Source organism: Mustela nigripes, chromosome 18 (genome assembly GCF_022355385.1).
Source record: "Mustela nigripes isolate SB6536 chromosome 18, MUSNIG.SB6536, whole genome shotgun sequence".
Classification (NCBI taxonomy): Eukaryota; Metazoa; Chordata; class Mammalia; order Carnivora; family Mustelidae; genus Mustela; species Mustela nigripes.
The window spans coordinates 21,689,328-21,708,829 of record NC_081574.1 but is presented as its reverse complement, the minus strand read 5'-3'; the positions used below and the strand labels follow the sequence as shown (position 1 = coordinate 21,708,829).

General features: G+C 36.8%; 1 protein-coding gene across 5 annotated transcripts in view; it reads left to right on the top strand.

Moving 5' to 3' along the window:
* The window catches only part of MSR1 (macrophage scavenger receptor 1), a 108,171-nt gene extending 90,130 nt beyond the window's left edge, over positions 1-18,041 (top strand). For all 5 annotated transcript variants that reach the window (XM_059384519.1, XM_059384521.1, XM_059384523.1 and 2 more), the window contains 2 exons: positions 7,162-7,350; positions 17,746-18,041. In XM_059384519.1, coding sequence (XP_059240502.1) covers positions 7,162-7,350; positions 17,746-17,879 — 323 coding nt within the window. In that variant the 3' untranslated portion in view covers positions 17,880-18,041. The remainder of the gene's footprint in view (positions 1-7,161; positions 7,351-17,745) is intronic.
* Positions 18,042-19,502: the final 1,461 nt, after the last annotated feature.

Sequence of the window (19,502 nt, the reverse complement as noted above, 5' to 3'; positions counted from 1 at the left end):
GCCAACAACTGGACAGATTAACTTTTCTTGGCCAAATTTAAGACATTTTTCTCTACAAAATCCACACTTCAAAATTCCTACAATCTATGATTTTGGTTTCCGAGAATAACATTCAGAATGAATTATAATTAATAATTCTGGCACTATTTTTTTATAGTACTTTCTAGCCTAAAATACATTTTTCGAAATGTCAGTCGTCAGAGGTAGGTGTTATAATAGTATTTTATGAATAGGCAAGTGAAGGAGCAAGTGGGGTAAATCACTATCAATGTCAGATTATAACAGATACAACAGATTATAAAGAGGGACACAGGAACTTTCCAGGGTCTGGCTGAGGCCTACCTTTTCAGAATTCAGAAAGAATGATAATGTAATCTATGCCAATTAGTGATGTGCATGTTCTAAATTAGCTCTGTTCAGTATCTTCCTGGATTGCTTATTTTTGTGCTGTATGGTTTTAAATGAAGAGCAAAACTGTAAACAGTCTAAAAATAGGTAAGTAAAATTTCCCTTTGTCAATGCTTTTACAGTTCTCCTAAGTAACTCTGAAAACTAAGACTTACATAGAAATGAAGTATTAATAACAAAATTATTCTAAAATGATAATAAATACCCTAATATATGCACACGGTCCTTTGAAGAACACAGTCTGGTCTTTGAAAGGCAGACGTGTCTGTTTAATTGGCAGTCTGGAATTCCAGTAGTAGAGGCAACATTATGACTCTGGATACTCCGAGGACAGCTTACACTCCCAACCATGCCGACTTCTCTTGGCTTACTCAGCCTTTCCCTTTTGTTTGTTTTTTCCCCCACATAAACTTATCCTTCACCATGACTGCTTTGTGGGGATCCGCACAGCTAGGGAGGTATTCCTTTTAAACACAAAGTTCTTCATTCATCTTAAGTATTTACCACTTTTTTTGAGCAAGATTCTCTTAAAGTTTTATTTGATAATTCACCTCAAGAACGGACAAATAAAATATAGGAAACAAAAGCCTTCTGCTACTTTCTAATTTTCATACAGTGGAAGTAATTTACTCATACTCATAATTAAGTTAGATGTACCCAGTACCATCTGAGTTTAGCACCGTGTGTTTTGAAGCTACAGATTCTAAATCTTTATTTTAGTTATTCAGCAGTTCAACTATGGGCGTTCAGTGTAATCATGGGGGACTTTGCTCGTTTCCGGTCTAGCCAAAATATCTACTACCCAGCTATTCTGTAGTCCCCAAATCTTGAGGTTCAGTTTATTCTTTAGTAATGAAATACAACTGAGCGCCAAACTCGTGTTCTAAGGCAAATTCAAGTGCCTCCTGTGTAAAATAGTCTGAAGGAAATTTCATATCCATGTGAAATCTCAGAATGTGACCTTAGTTAGAAGTAGCATCTTTGCAGGTGTGATTAAGCTAAGAAGAGGTCATATTGGATTCAGGTGGGCCCTAAATCAAATGACTTCTAAGAAGAGAAGGACACACAGATACAGGAAGAAGACTGAGGCAGAGATTGGAGTGATGTAGTTATAAGCCACTAAATGCCAGGAGCTAGGAAAATGCTAGAAAGGATTTCTCCCTGGAGCCCTCAAAAGGATCATGGCCCAGTGGATGTCTTGATTTCAGACTTCTGGCCTCCAGAACTGTGAAAGAATTGTTATTATTATTTTTTAATATTTTATTTATTTATTTATTTGAAAGAGAAAGAAAATACACCTGAGGGGCGGGGGAGAAGAAGAGGGAAAGGGAGAAGCAGATCCTTAGTGAGCAGGGAGCCCGATGCAGGGTTCTATGCCAGGACCCTGAGATCATGACCTGAGCCACCCACGCACCCCTAAATTTGCTGTTTTCAGTCACACAATGTGATCATTTGTTACAGTTGCCTTAGAAACCTAATAACCTAGGATCTTTAGTGGTTGCTTTCTTTCCACACCACTCATTATACAACGAGCTCCACATCTCTCCCTTTGGTTGAGGAAGTACCCTAGCCCCTCCACCTGGGGATCTAAGAGGATTTTACTGAAGGTTTAGTTGTAATAGAAAAATGTAAGCAGAACAGTCTACAGTGTAAAGTTCAACCTCAGACTTCACTGTCTTGAAATTCTCAGCCAGCTTAGACTTCAAATTTCGTCACTGGACATTTTCATTCTCTCCACTGCCATCAGGCTACGCTGCCTACCGGCTCTCCACTGAGACTCTCTCCATCTACCTTGTTCTCTGCTCTCTCAAGGGATTTCCAGAACATTTGTCTGCTTTGACTTCTGGAGTAAGATTCAAAATCTGTTACGATAATTTTCGGGAGAAATTTAACTCCGCTTCTCCAAACATCTGATACCCAGGGTGGTGCCTTTCTTTCATACCTAAATACCTCCCTTTCTAGAGGAATTTAGCCACATTGTGAGGACTTCCAGGTTAAACCACAATCAGATTTTTTTTTAATTTATTAACAGTTGGAATGCAAATATAATAAATACACTGTAATAAATTTAACCCTAAATCCTAATTCCAATAAATGATAAGAAAAAAGAAACCATGACCATGAGGTAAATGATATGATAATAGTTGAAATAACAAAACTCCTCAAGGGTTATTTTTAGGGGCACCTGGGTGGCTTGGTGAGTTAAGCATCTGCCTTTGTCTCAGATTGTGATTCTAGGGTGCTGGGATCAAGTCCTGAGCCCTGCCCAGCGGGGAGTCTCTTTTCCCTCTGCCTGCTGCTCCCCCAGCTTGTGCTCTCTCTCTCCCCACCTCTGTCAAATAAATAAATAAATAAATATTTTAAACCTCTGTCAAATAAATAAATAAATAAATAAATATTTTAAAAGATAAGCTTACAGTAAACAAAGCAAAAATAACCTCCAAAATGGTTAACTTTTATTTTTGGAATTATTTCTTCAGATTAAATTACAAAACCTTTTGTAAATTATCTGCTCTGTTACGTATTTTTCTTTTGGTATCTTACATTCATAGAAATATGAATAAACTATTACAATAACAAATATTTTATATAGTTTCATTTTATATACAGACTTTTAAGAATACACAGCAATGATCAGTAGCTATCTTCCCTTCAGAGCTGGGATGTAAGAAGAGTGAGATTGCTTGTAGAAAATGAAACTATAGTGAATCAGAGTAGAGATATGTCAAATCACCTCACCTGATTGAATGTATTAACATATATAAGGAAAAATGTGTTAACTAAACAGTGTTGGTCGGTCCCAGAGGCAAAACCTCACTGCTGTGTCTCACTGTAAATTAATAAATTAATTAAGCCAATAATTCACTGATTGAAATGTGACTTCCTATGCAGATTGCCCACGGGGAGAAAATGGCCTTGTCAAACAGATACAAATATTTCAGTTTTTGAGGCAATTACATTTCTCATTGTAAATTGAATTGACATTTAGTCCCAAGATTCTATTTAACATTAGTCTGCCAATAAGAAATAAATCCTCTGAACCTGCAAAACCATTTTAGAATGCATAAGGCCTCTGATCATCCCTTCGCCTGGGGGGGCTCTCAGTAGTCACATTGGTTTTTCCCCCATAATGGGATTCATGTTTAGCTCTGTTAAACCAGTTTTTCCTTTATGATTTTCCCTTATTGCTTCTACACATAGAAACAGTATTCCTTGTAGAGACTTGTGAAATACTGGATTCTCTGTCTTCTGTTGTTTGATATTTTAAATGTTTACCAACTTAATACACTCAGGCAATGCAGTTTACATATCAGGAAGAGCTCACAGTGATTCATTCATTCATTCTTTCTTTCTTTCTTTTTCCTTTTCTTTCTCTCTCTCTTTCTTTCATACATACATACATACATACCATAACTCTTCATGGATTCTTTTAAAGATTTTATTTATTCATTTATTTTACAGAGAGAGAGACAGCGAGAGAGGAAACACAGCAGGGGGAGTGGAAGAGGGAGAAACCGGTCTCCCGAGGAGCAGGGAGCCCAATGTGGGGCTTGATCCCAGGACCCTGGGACCATGACCTGAGTTGAAGGCACATGCTTAACCAACTGAGCCACCCAGGTGCCCCACTCTTCATGGATTCTTAAGCGAAAACCTGTGTTCTGTCAGGTGCTGAAATGTTAACTGTAAAGATCTTAATTTTGTGGAGGAAATTAACAAGTGTGCAGCGCTCTGGTGGGTCAGGAGTGCTATGAAGTTGGAAGAGGGAACCCTATCCAAACCCTGGGATTGAAAGTAGAGAATTGGAAGGTGTGTGTGGGAAGGATGGGTGTAGGTGAGCATTCCAGACAGGGATCAAAGCCCCAGGAATATGGGAGAATAAGGGTTATCTGGGAAATATAAGCAGTTATATAACCGAAATAAAAGGAGCAAGGAGTGCATGGATAGAGGGGTTCACAGTCAGACTGGAGAGGAAAGCAGCAATGAGTCATGATATCCTTTGCTCCAGGATCCCTGGCAAGAGTATCCCTACAGAAATCCTCTGTCAGGGATGCCTGGGTGGCTCAGTGGGTTAAAGCCCCTGCCTTTGGCTCAGGTCATGATCCCAGGGTCCTGGGATCCAGCCCCACATCGGGCTCTCTGCATCAGGCTCTCTGCTTGGCAGGGAGCCTGCTTCCTCCTTGTCTCTCTGCCTGCCTCTCTGCCTACTTGTGATCTCTGTCTGTCAGATAAATTAAAAAATCTTAAAAAAAAAAAAAAAATCCTCTGTCATTCTAGCCTGCATATTGTGTGTTCCCCTATACCAGGGGTTGGCCAGCTTTTTCTGCATACAAGATAGTAGATATTTTTGTTGTTCATGCCAGAAGGTCTCAGTCACAACTATTCACCTCTCCTCTTGTAGCCTAAAAGCAGCATTGGGCACTATGTAAACTAATGGGCATGGCTGCATTCCAATAAAACTTTTTTAAAGAATTAGTTATTTCTTTTCAGTGTAACAGAATTCATTGACATGAAAAAACAAAGATCTAAACACATTTATAATTAGTATTGCATAAATACACTAAGATTACTAAAATATCTTTTATGGTCTAGACTTACTGTCTTTGCTCAAAATTCACCTTCAACAAGGAAATGACTCCCCACTCTTACTCTAGAAATGTGTTAACTGTCTACAATCCAAGAAGCTGGTCACCAAATATGCCACCATCTTGGTTTTGGACTTCCAGGCTCTAGAACTGTGAGAAATAAATGCCTGTTGTTCAAGCCAGCCAGCCTGTGGTATTCTGTTAAAGCATGAACAGACTGAGACAGATACCAAAGTTTGAGACCTACTGTCCCAGGGGATGCCAGGCTTCTTAATAACGTTTTGAGAGATAAGGAATGCACACTGAGAATGCTTTCACTGAGTTATTTGGGTGATAAGACCATCAACCTCATATAATCAAATGTTTGAATATGATGTGTGTTTTGTCACAGTGTCATGATAAACATATGCTTGGCTATATTTGACTTTTGTAGAAACAAACGTTTAGGGGTAGCACTAGTTAATACTACATGACTATAATATTTTAAAACTTCAAAAAATCCACTCCTGGGTAATTGTTTCCTACTTTCTTAGGCAATTATAGTGAATGATTGGGTCACATGGGTATTTTGCCTGGAAATTGAAAGTTTGAATACTGTAATAACAAATTATTTTCCTTTTAAGAATGTTTTATACTCATTTTATTAAGTAAGGAATGGCTTATGCACTTAGGCATGATTACATTTGTTCAGTATTTTGCACTGAATTCTATTTTGGAAGAATCAAGAAAATAATTATAATTGTAATACTACATATAACATGTTAGCTTTTTATGTTTCTGTATGGTTCAGTCAGTTTTGTCATAGGAAATGGCTGATTTTCTTTACTTGTTACTAGATTATGGTTTTAACAAAATTTATTCCAGTTAGAAAAAAAAAGTTACTGGATATGTCTTGAATTAATTGAACTTTGTAAACTCATTTTCTAATACTCCATTTTCACATTGGAGGGATATTTTTGTTGATAGTTATAGCTTGTTTTTTTATACTACAGTGTTTCTCAAACTTCTATTTGGAAAGATATAAGTAGAACTGCACTTATTCATTGGCTTTTTATGATTATGTGAGAATACTGTTATTTTTATTTGGCACTATCTTAATTTTTAAAAAACATTTTGTCTCTACCTTTCATTCTGTTCTTCAGCCAAATGACTTTTAAACAAATACTTACTAGAATAAAAAATTCTTTAAAGAAAGCTTGATTCTTGGGGTGCCTGGGTGGCTCAGTGGGTAAGCCTCTGCCTTCGGCTCAGGTCATGATCTCAGGGTCCTGGGATCTAGCCCTGCATTGGGCTCTCTGCTCAGCGGGGAGCCTGCTTCCTCCCTCTCTCTCTCTGCCTGCCTCTCTGCCTACTTGGGATCTCTGTCTGCCAAATAAATAAATAAAATATTAAAAAAAAAAAGAAAGAAAGCTTGATTCTCCAAGTGACCTGTTTTTTTGATATTAATTACAAACTTTTATTCTTCTGACTCTAGGTTCATAATGTATATTTTTTAAAATAGGAATCATTTCATATTTAAAATTGCACATGATCAAAATTGTATAAAAGTTTATTGTATACAGCAGATTGACTAAATATTGAAGAACAAAATTATTTTTATAATTACAAACTTGGTATATTTCTTCACAGCATTTATTGCTTTAGTGATTTCTCAAAATATCCAAAGTAATAAATATTGTCACTATGGTTATCTTGATTCTCTTGGTAAAAGATAGGATGTTTGGTCATCTATTTTTGTGTTTATAGTATTATAAAATATCTTCTTTTCAACCTCCTATATCAAAAAGTCCCTGGATTTTGTGTTCCAGTGTGTGTGTTAGTGTGCAAGAAAATAAATCAATTCATTATATAAATTTTCCAAAATAGTCTGAAAAGTCTAGAGGACATTAACAAACGTGTATCTATTGAACTTTAAAGTCCTTGGAATGTAATCTTTGATGTTTTCTCCTATCTATAACTTATATAAATTTTATATGTAACTCATAAATGTTGAAACAGAGAGAATAGATTTTATTCTGCAATACTTGTAATTAAACTCTTTACCAACAGGTGGTGCTAGAAAGTTTAATATTTATTTCCATAGTTCAACTTACTGGAAAAAATGTTAATTTTTTTAAATATTATAAAACAATATTTATATATAATTAACCACCACTTGTTTATGTTACAGCTCCATTTAAGACAGTACGACTGGTTGACGGTAGAGGTCCTCATGAGGGCAGAGTGGAGATTTTCCACAATGGCCAGTGGGGCACAGTTTGCGACGACCACTGGGAACTGCGAGGTGGACAGGTCATCTGTAGGAGTTTGGGATACCAAGGTGTTCAAACTGTGCATAAAGGAGCTCACTTTGGACAAGGTAATTAAAAAGACACACACAAACACACACATATTTAAATGAAATGTAGGCATTCTCTAATACATTGAATAAAGTAGCAGCGGGAACATACAAAATAGGAAGAAAAATCCTACATAGGAGTTTTTTGAATGGCTTTTCCTAAAAGGCAGAAATGAAAAGAAAGATATTTTTTAAATGACATATGCTATCAGGCAATCTTTAATGTTTAAATTTTATATAGACTCATCTGGTTAGGTGGAGAACACTAACATGAGGAATACAGAAAGACTGGTAAAGTAGAACAGGAGAAATAGTGACAAGTGAACCACAGACAGTCCTGGGAATCTCACTTGATGTGTCTGGGTTTTGTGGGCAACTGAGCAATCCCATGTGCTCACTCACGTTCTCTCTTCTGTGTGACTGGAGAGGAGGGCATCAGCTTGCGCTTTTACCTCCCGGTTGTATCTCACAGAAATGAGAGCTATCCTTGGTGCCTGGTGGAGCACCTGTGTTCTGAAAGGACCGTGAGGAACCATGAAAGAGAAGGAAGCAATTACATGGGTTCTGCATACCTACTATTTATGATTTCTCCAAATCCTTTAAGACATGGTGAGAAATACGGGAAGAGGAAAGTTACTTTCCCTTCTATTTGAGGTTGATAAAACATTGAATAATTCTTTTGTTGCATGCATTTGTGTATTTTTACCTGGATGGCTCAATAACCTATAAATGTATTAGAGAGCTGGGAAGAAAATTTGCAGAGGACAGATTTGAATGTATACTCGTGACATTTTTTTGTCTAATTTTTTTTTTCTAAACGGGTACCTTACAGTATAGGCTTTATGCATAATTAAACATACAAGTGCTTCAATCCTAAATGACAAAGAGATTAGAAAAAGTAACCGTATAAATTAGACTTTTAAAGTCAATATTTTTTACTTATTTGTTCCACTGTCCAAATTGGCCCTGTTGATTTTATAAGTGTTGTTTTAGACAGATATGGGCAAGAAGAAATTGTGTGCAAAATTATAGAGATAAGATTATCTGGTGTTGCTGCTATTTTGTCTATAGTGATAAAATAGGGCAATGTGTCGAATCATATCAAAAAACTGAAACAGTATAAGACAGATTTCTTAAACCCATAAAAGATATTAAGTAATGTTAAGCTATGACTATGGGTCAGCATTGTGCTAAACAGGTGAATAGTACTAATGAAAGTTCACAGTTATATCTTTGTTCCTTTACCTAAATAAACTCACTGTATCAGATTTAAAAGGTAAATTAAAGCAAAGATCCAGGTTCCAAAGTCTTTGGAAGTCAGAAATATCATTTAGCCTCCTATGAAGAAGTGAGATAAGACAAAAGAGAGTGATGATGGTGAGAATGTCAGCCCCTGGCCCAGTTTTTTATTTGTCCCTTATAGGTTTGAATAGAAGAAACAAAGGAAATAGAAAAGATCTGTAATTTGCTATAACTAAATAGATGTTTGGAATTTTTATTTCAAATACTTAATCATCTAAAACGTCTCAAGTGACTATTAGCATCTATGAAGTGAAGAGCCATGTTGCAAATAGATGACATACAATTTTCATCGATGCTGACTTACTCTCCTGGTAGATGGCTAGAATTCTTCAGTTTTAGGAATAACAACATGTGGATGAGTTATTAAGATGTGCCTATGTTGACAAAGTGAATATTGTTTGCCATTTGTTCAGATAATGTAATCAGCATGAGCTAAATAGCTCAATCCAAAAAGAGAGAACTATCCTAAAAATAACTTTCATCAAGATGACTAGTTTTATAGCTTACTTTATCCAAAGAGTTGACATTTAATTTTGTATCTTTACAAAACAAGCCCCATGTTGCTGTTTATTAATCTCTTATATCTTGAAGTAAACCGTTCATCTATTACAAAGGAAAAACCAAAATCAGAGCATATGTACCTTAATTAAAGGGAAACTAATAAGGTTTGGCAAAATATGATCTATGGAGGAATGGCAAACAAGATGTTCCCCAGTTTCATTTCTTCACTGAATATGAAGCTTAGTGCCTTAGATTTCAAAGCTGTTTTCTTTTCATTGTTGTTGCTGTTGTTTCAAAATTTTATTTAAATTCTAGTTCGTTAACATCTAGTGTGATATTGGTTTCAGGAGTAGGATTTAGTGACTCATCACTTACATGTAACACTCCAGTGCTCATCCTAAAAAGTGCCCTCCTTAATGCCCATACTCATCGAGCCCATCCCCCACACGCCTCCCTCCAAACAACCCTCAGTTTTTTCTCTATAGTTAAGAGTCTCTTATGGCTTGCCTCCCTCTCTTTTTTTTCCCCTTTCCTATGTTCATCTGTTTGGTTTCTTACATTCTACATATGAATGAAATCATATGGTATTTGTCTTTCTCTGGCTGACTTATTTCTCTTAGCATAATACTCTCTAGTCCATCCACGTCATTGCAAATGGCAAAATTTCATTCCTTCTGATGGTTGATAATATTCCACTGCATATATATATATATATATATATATATATATATATATATACACACACACACCACATCTTCTTTATCCATTCATCAGTTGATGGACATTTGGGCTCTTTCCATAATTTGGCTATTGTTGATGATGCTGCTGTAAACATTGGGTGTGCACAAACTGTTTTCTCTTGAGTTCCAAACGTAGGTGGTACACAAAACTGGAGATGATTGGCTTAAGCTTGCATTAACATTAAGGCTTCATCTCATAAGTAAAATATCCTTTTCCCCACAGCCTTTATTCATTTCAGTTTGTATCTCTAGGGATTTCAGTTCCTAAGTACTGATAAGAAGAGGCGGAAAAAAAAGTATTCTGAACTATTGGAAGAAAATGTTTTCCATTTAAATAATTAATGAAACAGTAGAGTTTAATCTTATGTGAAATTATTTATTTGGCTGTGTGAAGACAGTTCTCTCAAGTTTTCTTAAGATAACTGACTGCTTCTCTAAGACGAGGGGCCATTTTTAGTGAGGCTGGGTATTTGTGGTAGTTGGTGATTCTATACATTATAGTAGAGTTTTATTATAGTGAAACAGCCAGGTATGTCTGAATTTGGTTTTTCCTTTCACATTTGTAAGTGCCTACTGGAATGAATTGGAAAGCCTAAGAATTTTGAAACTAAGGAGATATGAGATGAAACCTTAGCTCTGCTATTTATGTCTCAGAGATTCCATTTTGGTTCCAAAAAAAATAAGAATAATAACACCCACATAAGATTTACTCTGAATCTTAAATGAGTTGGCATATAGAAAGCGTCCAGCACAAAGCCTGACTCATAGCACTGCTCGATACAGGGCACAGATCACTGCTGGCAACAGCTCCTGCTGTATAATTCCAAGGGTATTTGCCATCCTCTTTGAAAGGTCAAACAGTCAGATTAGTGTTAGGTTGTCTATGACATCAGTGATGTTCCAATGGTCCCAGAGGTGAATGTGATTTTCTACTCTATAGAAGTGTAGCGGAAGAAGGGCCCCATATGGGGCCTCCCAACAGTGTCCTCACTCTACTCAAGACAGACCTGCTCTGATGTCAATTCTGTGTAGAGTTCCACCCCAAAACAATGAAAGAATGATGATGAGAATTTTAAAATAAAAAATAAAGCAAGATGACCTGGGAGACGTAATAGAACTGAGGCTATTTGTTCACAAGTAAAAGAACCTGAGAAATAAATTTCATGATCTGCTTCATTGTATGTTGTATTTTCAGAAACAGGCTTCTATTGCAAGCTGATTTGGGATTAGACACGGCAAACCCCCTTTTTATGTGAACCTGTTTCAACTCCTCCTTGTTTTTTCACTCCTCCACCTTGATTTATAGTTTCACTCAGGAGGAAAAGAAAAGATAATTCTGAACGCAGGATGGCGACCAGAAAGGAAACTTAGAAATATGAGTGGAGGGGTAGGGGAAGGATGACAGAGTTGCATTCAGGTTTTAATTATTTGTCGTTCTCTTGGGAAAGTAAGAAGAATCGGTTTGACACTGTATTATACATTATTACTGGAACTGAAACAAGAGGAAAAAAGTTTAAATTTATACCCTTTGTGTTCTTCCCCCCTTAAAGATAAAAAACACAATTTTCTGAACATAGTTTTCTCCCTCCCTCCCCCACCCGCTTTACTCTTTTTCTTTCTGGTTTTAAAATAGCAAACCTGACTTACCAAAGATAATCCTTGTTAGCTTTAAGAACAATTACTTTGCAGCTGCAAGCAAAATGATTTATAGGAATAAAGCTTAGAGCCCACTCCTATAAATAGGTTCTTTCCTTTGGATGCACCTTTTGCATACAGTGGAATGTAATCTTTCTTTTTCCTGAGTAGACAAAAAAGGTTAAAAATTAAGGAGGCACAGAGAGGTTGCTGGTGCTTGTCAGGGCATGGGGCGGGTCAGGGTAGGGAGAGTGGGTCGCTTCTTTCCCTGTGCAGGCTTTCTAGTCTCTGGACCCCGGGACCTCTGGGGTAGCAAACTTGTGTGAACTCTATCGGACAGCAGTGGTCCTCCAGCTGTGTCAGAGCCTGCGCACTGAGGCAGGAAGTTGGAGTTGGACCCGGAGGGACGAGCTCATCTACTGAGTTTACAGGAGGTTGTGCTGCAGTTCCAAACTTGAAAGCAGAAACAAAAGAAAATTCTAGGGCGCCTGGGTGGCTCAGTGGGTTAAAGCCTCTGCCTTCGGCTAAGGTTATGATCCCAGGGTCCTGGGATCAAGCCTGGCATCAGGCTCTCTGTGCAACAGGGAACCTGCTTCCCTTCCTCTCTCTCTGCCTGCCTCTCTGCCTACTTGTAATCTGGTTCAAATAAACAAATAAAATCTTAAAAAAATAAAAAAAGAAAAGAAAAATTCTAAGCACAAGCATCACCTTCTATTGGTACCCCTTTCATAATCAGTTTTCTAAAGTGGAAGTTTTAAAAATACAAGAATAAACCGAAGGAGATCAAAAATATAACTGTCCCTCCGAACTTATCCTCCAGAGAATGGAAGTAAAAGCAATGTCAGATATAAAATATATGAATGGGTCAGAACTCAAATTCTTACAGACTGCTCCCTGTACACTGAAAGATTTAAAATGTAGATGTTCAGGCGTCAGGTGTTAAGGAACCTGGTTTGGAGTCCATGGAGTTTTTAACTTTTTTGTGAATTTTAGGTTAAAAAGTTTTATGTTTAAAAACTCTATGGACCTGTTTTGTTACTTATGGTAACAAACACAATACTAAGTATGTAATAGTATTATTAATCAAGTGCATACTATATGATCTCATTTCGTGCTCACAGTGCCTGGGAAACTAGACATGATAGCCCCAATTTACACAGAGAAATTTCTGTAAGTAAACTTGACACAGCTGTCCCAAGACCTGTCCAAATTTATATAACTATCATGGTGGTTGTGGGGGAGGGGTCAAGATGCTCACCTTCACCTATGTCTTTCCATTCAAGAGAATGTCCTTCTAAGTTCTTTATCCTTAAGAATTTGATTTCTACAGAGCTTGCTTCTTTAAAATCTTAGAATTATAGAATTTTAAAGGTAAATGAAATCTCATAGCTGTTTCAACCCCAACTCCTCCTTGTGCCTCATTGCTAAATCAGGGAAAATCAATGTCTTCCTCAGAACTGCTACCCTAGAACAGAGAACTATAGTTTACCTATTCTCGATTCTGATTCCCATTGTTCCTACCTTTGGTTTTAAAAACTCACAAAAAAACCAAAGCTTTTTTTCTCTCAAAGAGGAAGCTGATGACAAAGCACTTCCCAACTAGAAATCTTAAAAGTAACACAGATTCAAATCACCAAGCCATGACTAGATTTAATTAAAATTCATTCAGACTTCTAACCAACAGTGGTTTCTGCCTCTTCATGTTATCTACTCAGCAGCTAATCTCAAATCTCATGACTGCACCATCCTTCTGGATAATGTATAAAATATGATGACTTTTTTTTTCCTCCAGAAAAGTGGTGTTATTCAAGATCAGATTTAAAAATCTCAAATCCTTGAAATAGATACCAGTATCTTTTGTTTGTTTGTTTGTTTGTTTAAAGAGATTAAGAGGAAATGGTATCACAGGTCAAGCATATTCTCAGACATCACAAACCAGCCTCGTGAAATTCCAGGAGTCGTGGACAACACATTGATAGCTGTGGGCTTTTGGAAATACAAAATCAGTCAATGTGCCCTCCCTCCAGCCCCCATATTGTAAAGAGAATTGTAGATGTGTACATGGTCAGGTACATAAACAAATGGATGATACATAAATAGGATTAAATAGGATTAGAAAATTAAAAAAAAAATCTAAACTGTACACGTCAATTTTGCATAGTTTCCCACAAACTGGAAAGATAGTTTACATGAAGGTAAAATTTTATGAATACTCGGCTACCTTTGAATTAATTTTTAATGCAGAAAACAATTTGGAATGAGATGGAAAATGCATGTTAAATAAATTTTTCCCTTAGGCTCAATAGTCCTGAATGTATTAATGTAAAAATAAAAAAAAATCTTGGAAAATTATTTTTATAACTCTGTTCGGGCTTCTATGTAGTCAGTGAATAGCACCAAGTTTTAAAATGTCATCATGTTCTGTTTCTTGGTTGTATTCTCTGTTATTTGGACAAAAGCACACATTTTTTTCCCAAGTCTCAGTTTAACTATTTACCTGTGATGTGGAGATAATTGCCATTATTTCGCAGGGTCGTTAGAAGATGTAAATTTTAAAGATCATATGTGAAAAGGCCTAGGGTGTTCCCTGGGAATCTTTTGCACACAGCTGAAGACCAGACTTGGAGAATTGCACAGCGTATTGATCTTATCCATGTGTTTCTTGGTGGAAAAGGCACTGGGGTTCTAGATCCAAGTAGCAATTCTGCTGCTAAGTGCCTCTGTGACCTCAGTTGCTGTCTCATCTACCTCCAACAGAAGCTTTCATAGTTCAAGGATGAATGGATTTTGATTTTGATTTTGTTCGCCCAAAACAGATTGGGTGAATGATTGAATCTAAGAAGGAGGGGGATTGCGTGAATCTTTGATGAAAGGCACTGGCTCAGGGCAGACGTGGGGTGGGGCTGGTGGCTCCATCCCATATTAGCTGCATGACCCTCCACCGATTACTTATCCTCCCTGAGATTCCCTTTCCTCAACAGTAAAATGGCACTTTGAAAGCCCTTAAGTTTTTTTTTTTTTTAAGATTTTATTTATTTATTTGTCAGAGAGAGATCACAGTAGGCAGAGAGGCAGGCAGAGAGAGAGAGGAGGAAGCAGGCTCCCCACTGAGTAGAGAACCCGATGTGGGGCTCGATCCCAGGACCCTGAGATCATGACCTGAGCCGAAGACAGAGGCTTTAACCCACTGAGCCACCCAGGCGCCCCGAAAGCCCTTAAGTTTTGAAGGTCATTTGAGGATTCGATGATTTGAGGATTCAATGAGAGAACATATCAAAAGTTACTTTGAATGTTTTCAGCCTCATCATTAATTCTTCAAAGAGTGGGCTTAAATGCTCATTATTATGACGACAGCTTCGGTATTCTGACATTCAGAAATTCCTTTACTGCTGTTTCTAAAAATTTGTGTTCACCCGTCAGCACAATGATCGACTAAATAATATCTATCTTCTGCTGCCCCTATGGGGATGCCCCCGCTGGTGCTACGGCCCCTGGGAGGATTTTCATTCTTAATTCTCTGTTCCTGAGTTGTAAGACTTCTGTGCTGCTGAGATCTAAATCCCATGACTTGATCGACTTGATCTACAAAATGAGTGAAAACATCATTCACGTGGGAGGAGCGTCACCATTTGTGCAATTATTATTATTATTTGGCTATAATTTAGTCACTGTTTGGGACTCCCAAAAATTTTATATAGACTTTATATATGTAAAAAGAAGCACACGCACAAATATACTCAACACATACAGACACACAAACACAAAAGAGACTGGGTTATACCTACTAAAAGCAACTTGGAAACAAAAGCAGCATTCCTGGTAAGGTTTCTGATTTTGAGATTATATTTTCCGGATCTTTTCCTTTTTATCTGCCTTAAAATTTCAAGCCAGAAAGGACTCACTCCATTATAAACATTTCAAAAAATACTTGCACTCTCCAGGTTACTACGTTTGTAATTAATAAGCCCGGGAAAACCTTTCTTTTCTAATAGAAACATTGTTTGGACACCAGTGATTTAATTACTATTATATAAAATGAACAATACAAAGTTCCTAATTACTTTGGTAGCATAAACCTCAATATAATTTTGTCCCATGTTTGGATCTTTCTAGTAAAGGAACAAATTACTAAAGATTAAGTGAATGCACAATTTATTTTAGAGGTGGAAATACAAATTTCCTATCTAATTCTGAGTAAATAAAAACTTGAGACTTCAGAAGAAATCTCTCCACAGGCATCCTGTTAAATGTCCTTCTAGTTTACAGATTTTTTTTCTTTAATCCAACTTCCACATTTCTCTCAGACATACATTTCTAAAATATAGCTCTGATGACATCATTTCTTTTGGTGACTTATTATAAAATTCTGAATATTGTAAAACATGGCCCTGGCTTTCTATCCAGCCTTCCCTATGAGTCCTTGTCCCTCATGAATATACTTTGTGTTTTAGATGCCAGGATACCATTGACTCTTGTAATATATCAAGACTTTTCAGGCTGCCCCCACTATATGAAATAACTTCTTTTTTATACATGGAAAAGCTCTGTCCATTTTTTTAAGATTAGGCCAAATGTTATCCACACGGTGGTTATAAAAATATTTGTAATTTTTTCATATCTGCACATACTACTGTATAATTATGCAACTGTCAGCCATGTACATAAATTCTTGCTTACTGAATCCACAGAATACTTGAAAATTCAGCAAGAGTAATGTCATTATATGTGCCGTTATACATGCCTCTTTGGAAAAAAAGTCTTCATCTAGCATTGTGTCATAGCTACACAAGGTATGTTTCTGAGCTGAAGTTATTTCTAAATAGGTTTCCTACAGCTCTGTGACCGAAAGAGAACCTTTCAACATCATATTGATCCAGATTGAAGAAATGTATTATTGATTATGCTGACAGGATTAAGATATTTATTTACCATCCACCAGTCTTGCTAAGGAGTTTCTTGAAGTTTAGCTGCTAAATCATGTTTCTTGATGGCATGAAATATTCTCGAAAACTCATCAGGAAGTTTGCATGATATATATTTAACAAAACCCAATACAACCTTTCATTTAGAGGTTTTTCAAAGGTTCCATTTCTAACTGTCTTACGTGTAAAAGAAAGGGGAACTATTATATATGATACATGCAGAAAATCATTAGAGAATACCAGAAAAATATTTCCAAACATTATTTTTATTTTTTTTTTTTTTTTTTTTTTTTTTTTTTTTTTTTTTTTTTTTTTTTTTTTTTTTAAAGATTTTATTTATTTGACAGAGAGAGATCACAAGTAGACAGAGAGGCAGGCAGAGAGAGAGGGAGGGAAGCAGGCTCCCTGCCGAGCAGAGAGCCCGATGCGGGCCTCGATCCCAGGACCCTGAGATCATAACCTGAGCCGAAGGCAGCGGCTTAACCCACTGAGCCACCCAGGCGCCCCTCCAAACATTATTTTTAAAGTGAACTTTTTTGGGCATGCTTGGATGCCTTTCAAAATGCCCTTGTTTTTGTATTCATTGATAAAATAATGGCCTTATCTTCAGAGTGGCAGTTAAGTTTGCATATTTAGTTAGCTCGGTATCTCCCTGGTAGCCTGCTGCTGACAGCCATTTTCCTTTCTAACGTGTCTGTGGAAGAGTTCAAGATAAAGAGAGTATTAGCTCTGCCATTTTGTTTTTGTCTACCTTTGCCTGCAATTAATAATCTATGGTCTTCTTTCAGGGTAATTAATAAAATAAGTCCTTTGCTCATTTTATTAGTCTTAGTTTAAATAAAAATAGATAATATATTTGGTAAACCACGCATGTAAATGGCCAAACCCTGGAAACCAAGAAAAGAACTCTAGTATATGGTAACATTTCAGAGAATGCCTCATACAGATGCCCTCAGACCATCAGGTCACGGCATATGCCTATGATCTGTAAAGCTTATTTCCTTTCTTATTTCTAACAACAAAACCAGTCTGTTCAAACCATTCAGTGTTTTATTTATGATTTCACTGAGCTGTGTATGTACCTTTGTTACAGCTCTTACTACTTTGTACTTAAGTAGTTTACTCACTGACAGAACATATAAGTTTTCAGGGGCAGGAGATTAATTTTTGAATCCTAAGAAAAAGCACAGAACTTGTATATAGATGATATTTGACCCTTTGTTGTTAAATTCGTGTGTAAAATAATGTTTTTTTTGCTACTTAGATAGAAACCCAAAAACCATACTTACTAACGCATTTGTATCTGACTTTTGCAGGTACTGGTCCAATTTGGCTGAATGAAGTATTTTGTTTTGGGAGAGAATCATCTATCGAAGACTGTAAAATTAGCCAGTGGGGGGTGAGAGGCTGTTCACATGCTGAAGATGCTGGAGTCACCTGCACTTTATAATGTATCGTACTTTCTTTCACCTTCGTGAAATCACTGTGGCAAAAATACTTTTATTATTTTGCTCCATTAATATCAGTTCAGTGAATATTTAAGAGATTAGGAATTTTGTCTAAAGAAAAAGAATATTTTAAAATCACTGGATAAACATATTGGACACCTTCATGCTTGCTATAGATCTACATTTGAATCATTTCAATTTCTTTAGGTTTCTAAATGGAATTTCTAATATAATGACATATATTGAATGGAATATACCAAAGTTTAAGGCTTCTCAATTACAAATGCCAATGATAATGGAAACACCTTCCAGCCATTGACTTTAACTGATCTCTTCACAGGATGACAATTTTTGTCATTTTTGTCTTCTTTGTAATCTATTTAATTGACTTTAATTTAATCAGTTTCTTAATGAGAAGATTGGAAGAGTTCTATTGTGCCAAGTTTGTGAAATCTCTAACCTTACACATTTTTTGAGGAAACGTTTTATCTGGCCATTACGATTTCTGCATGTGCAGTAAACTTGGCTGTTAGGTAGCATTGTTCATGATATATTCTGGGCATGATGAAAAACTTATCAGATTTCACATGGTCAATAATAACATGATGATTAAGAAAATCAACATGATTATTTTACATGATCATGTATTGACAGTTTTTGTTTGTTTTTACTGACCCATGTGTTAGAAAAAGGGCTTCGGAGAAAAGGCACAGGCTCCCCATCACTATATGTCTCTCAATAATTGGTGGATCAAAAATGTCATTTCAACACGGAGCTCAATTTGATGTGCATTTTAAATGAAGTTGAATAGTTGTTATCATTCCAGAATGCTGTGTTTAAAATATAAATACACTTTCCAATCTAAGTGGCTCCACTTTAAATAGCAGCATGCAAATGTCTTGAGCACAGAACCTAGTTTCAACTACCCTTCTTTGAAGCCTTTCATGGAGTCCATTAACAATTGCAACCAGAAAGAGAGAGAGAGAGAGAGACAGAGAGAGATATCTGTAGCTCTCAAGGATCAGTGACCCTACGCATGCCAAATCAGTACCTTACCAACGGTCAGCCCATCACCAGGATACATCTTAGAATGTGGAAGGTCACCTGGAACCCAGTGCCTGTCCCCAGCTGTCTAGGTACACAGGAAGAAAGACCAGGGATTGCTCTTTTTTTTTTTTTTAAGACCAGGGATTGCTCTTGAAGCTCAATCGAGTATAATCTAGCCCAGAGAAGAATATACTTTTCAAGTTTCCTAAGTGCCACCCTAAGGGACATGTGATGAGGAAGTAGTACTAGTCTGGAATGGCTCCACTCTTCTCTCTTGAATAGTGATAAGCAAAACCATGGGCTGATGTATTCTTTCCACTCCTGAAGTCTCACTTCACAAAGAGTAGCTAGAGTAGATTCCCTGCTTCTCGCTTGCAAAGGCAAAAATTCTCATGGAACTGGAAGTACTGGAAATGGCCTGCTGAAAATGCCCTTTTATCATGTTATATTCTTCTACTTGTTAAACACGAGTTATTTTCTCCAATGTAATTTTGTGGCTAAGAGAAAGGGCTCTCAACCTAGACAGACTGTCTCTAAATCCTGGCCCTACATTCCGTGGGTTATTTAAGTCCTTGGGC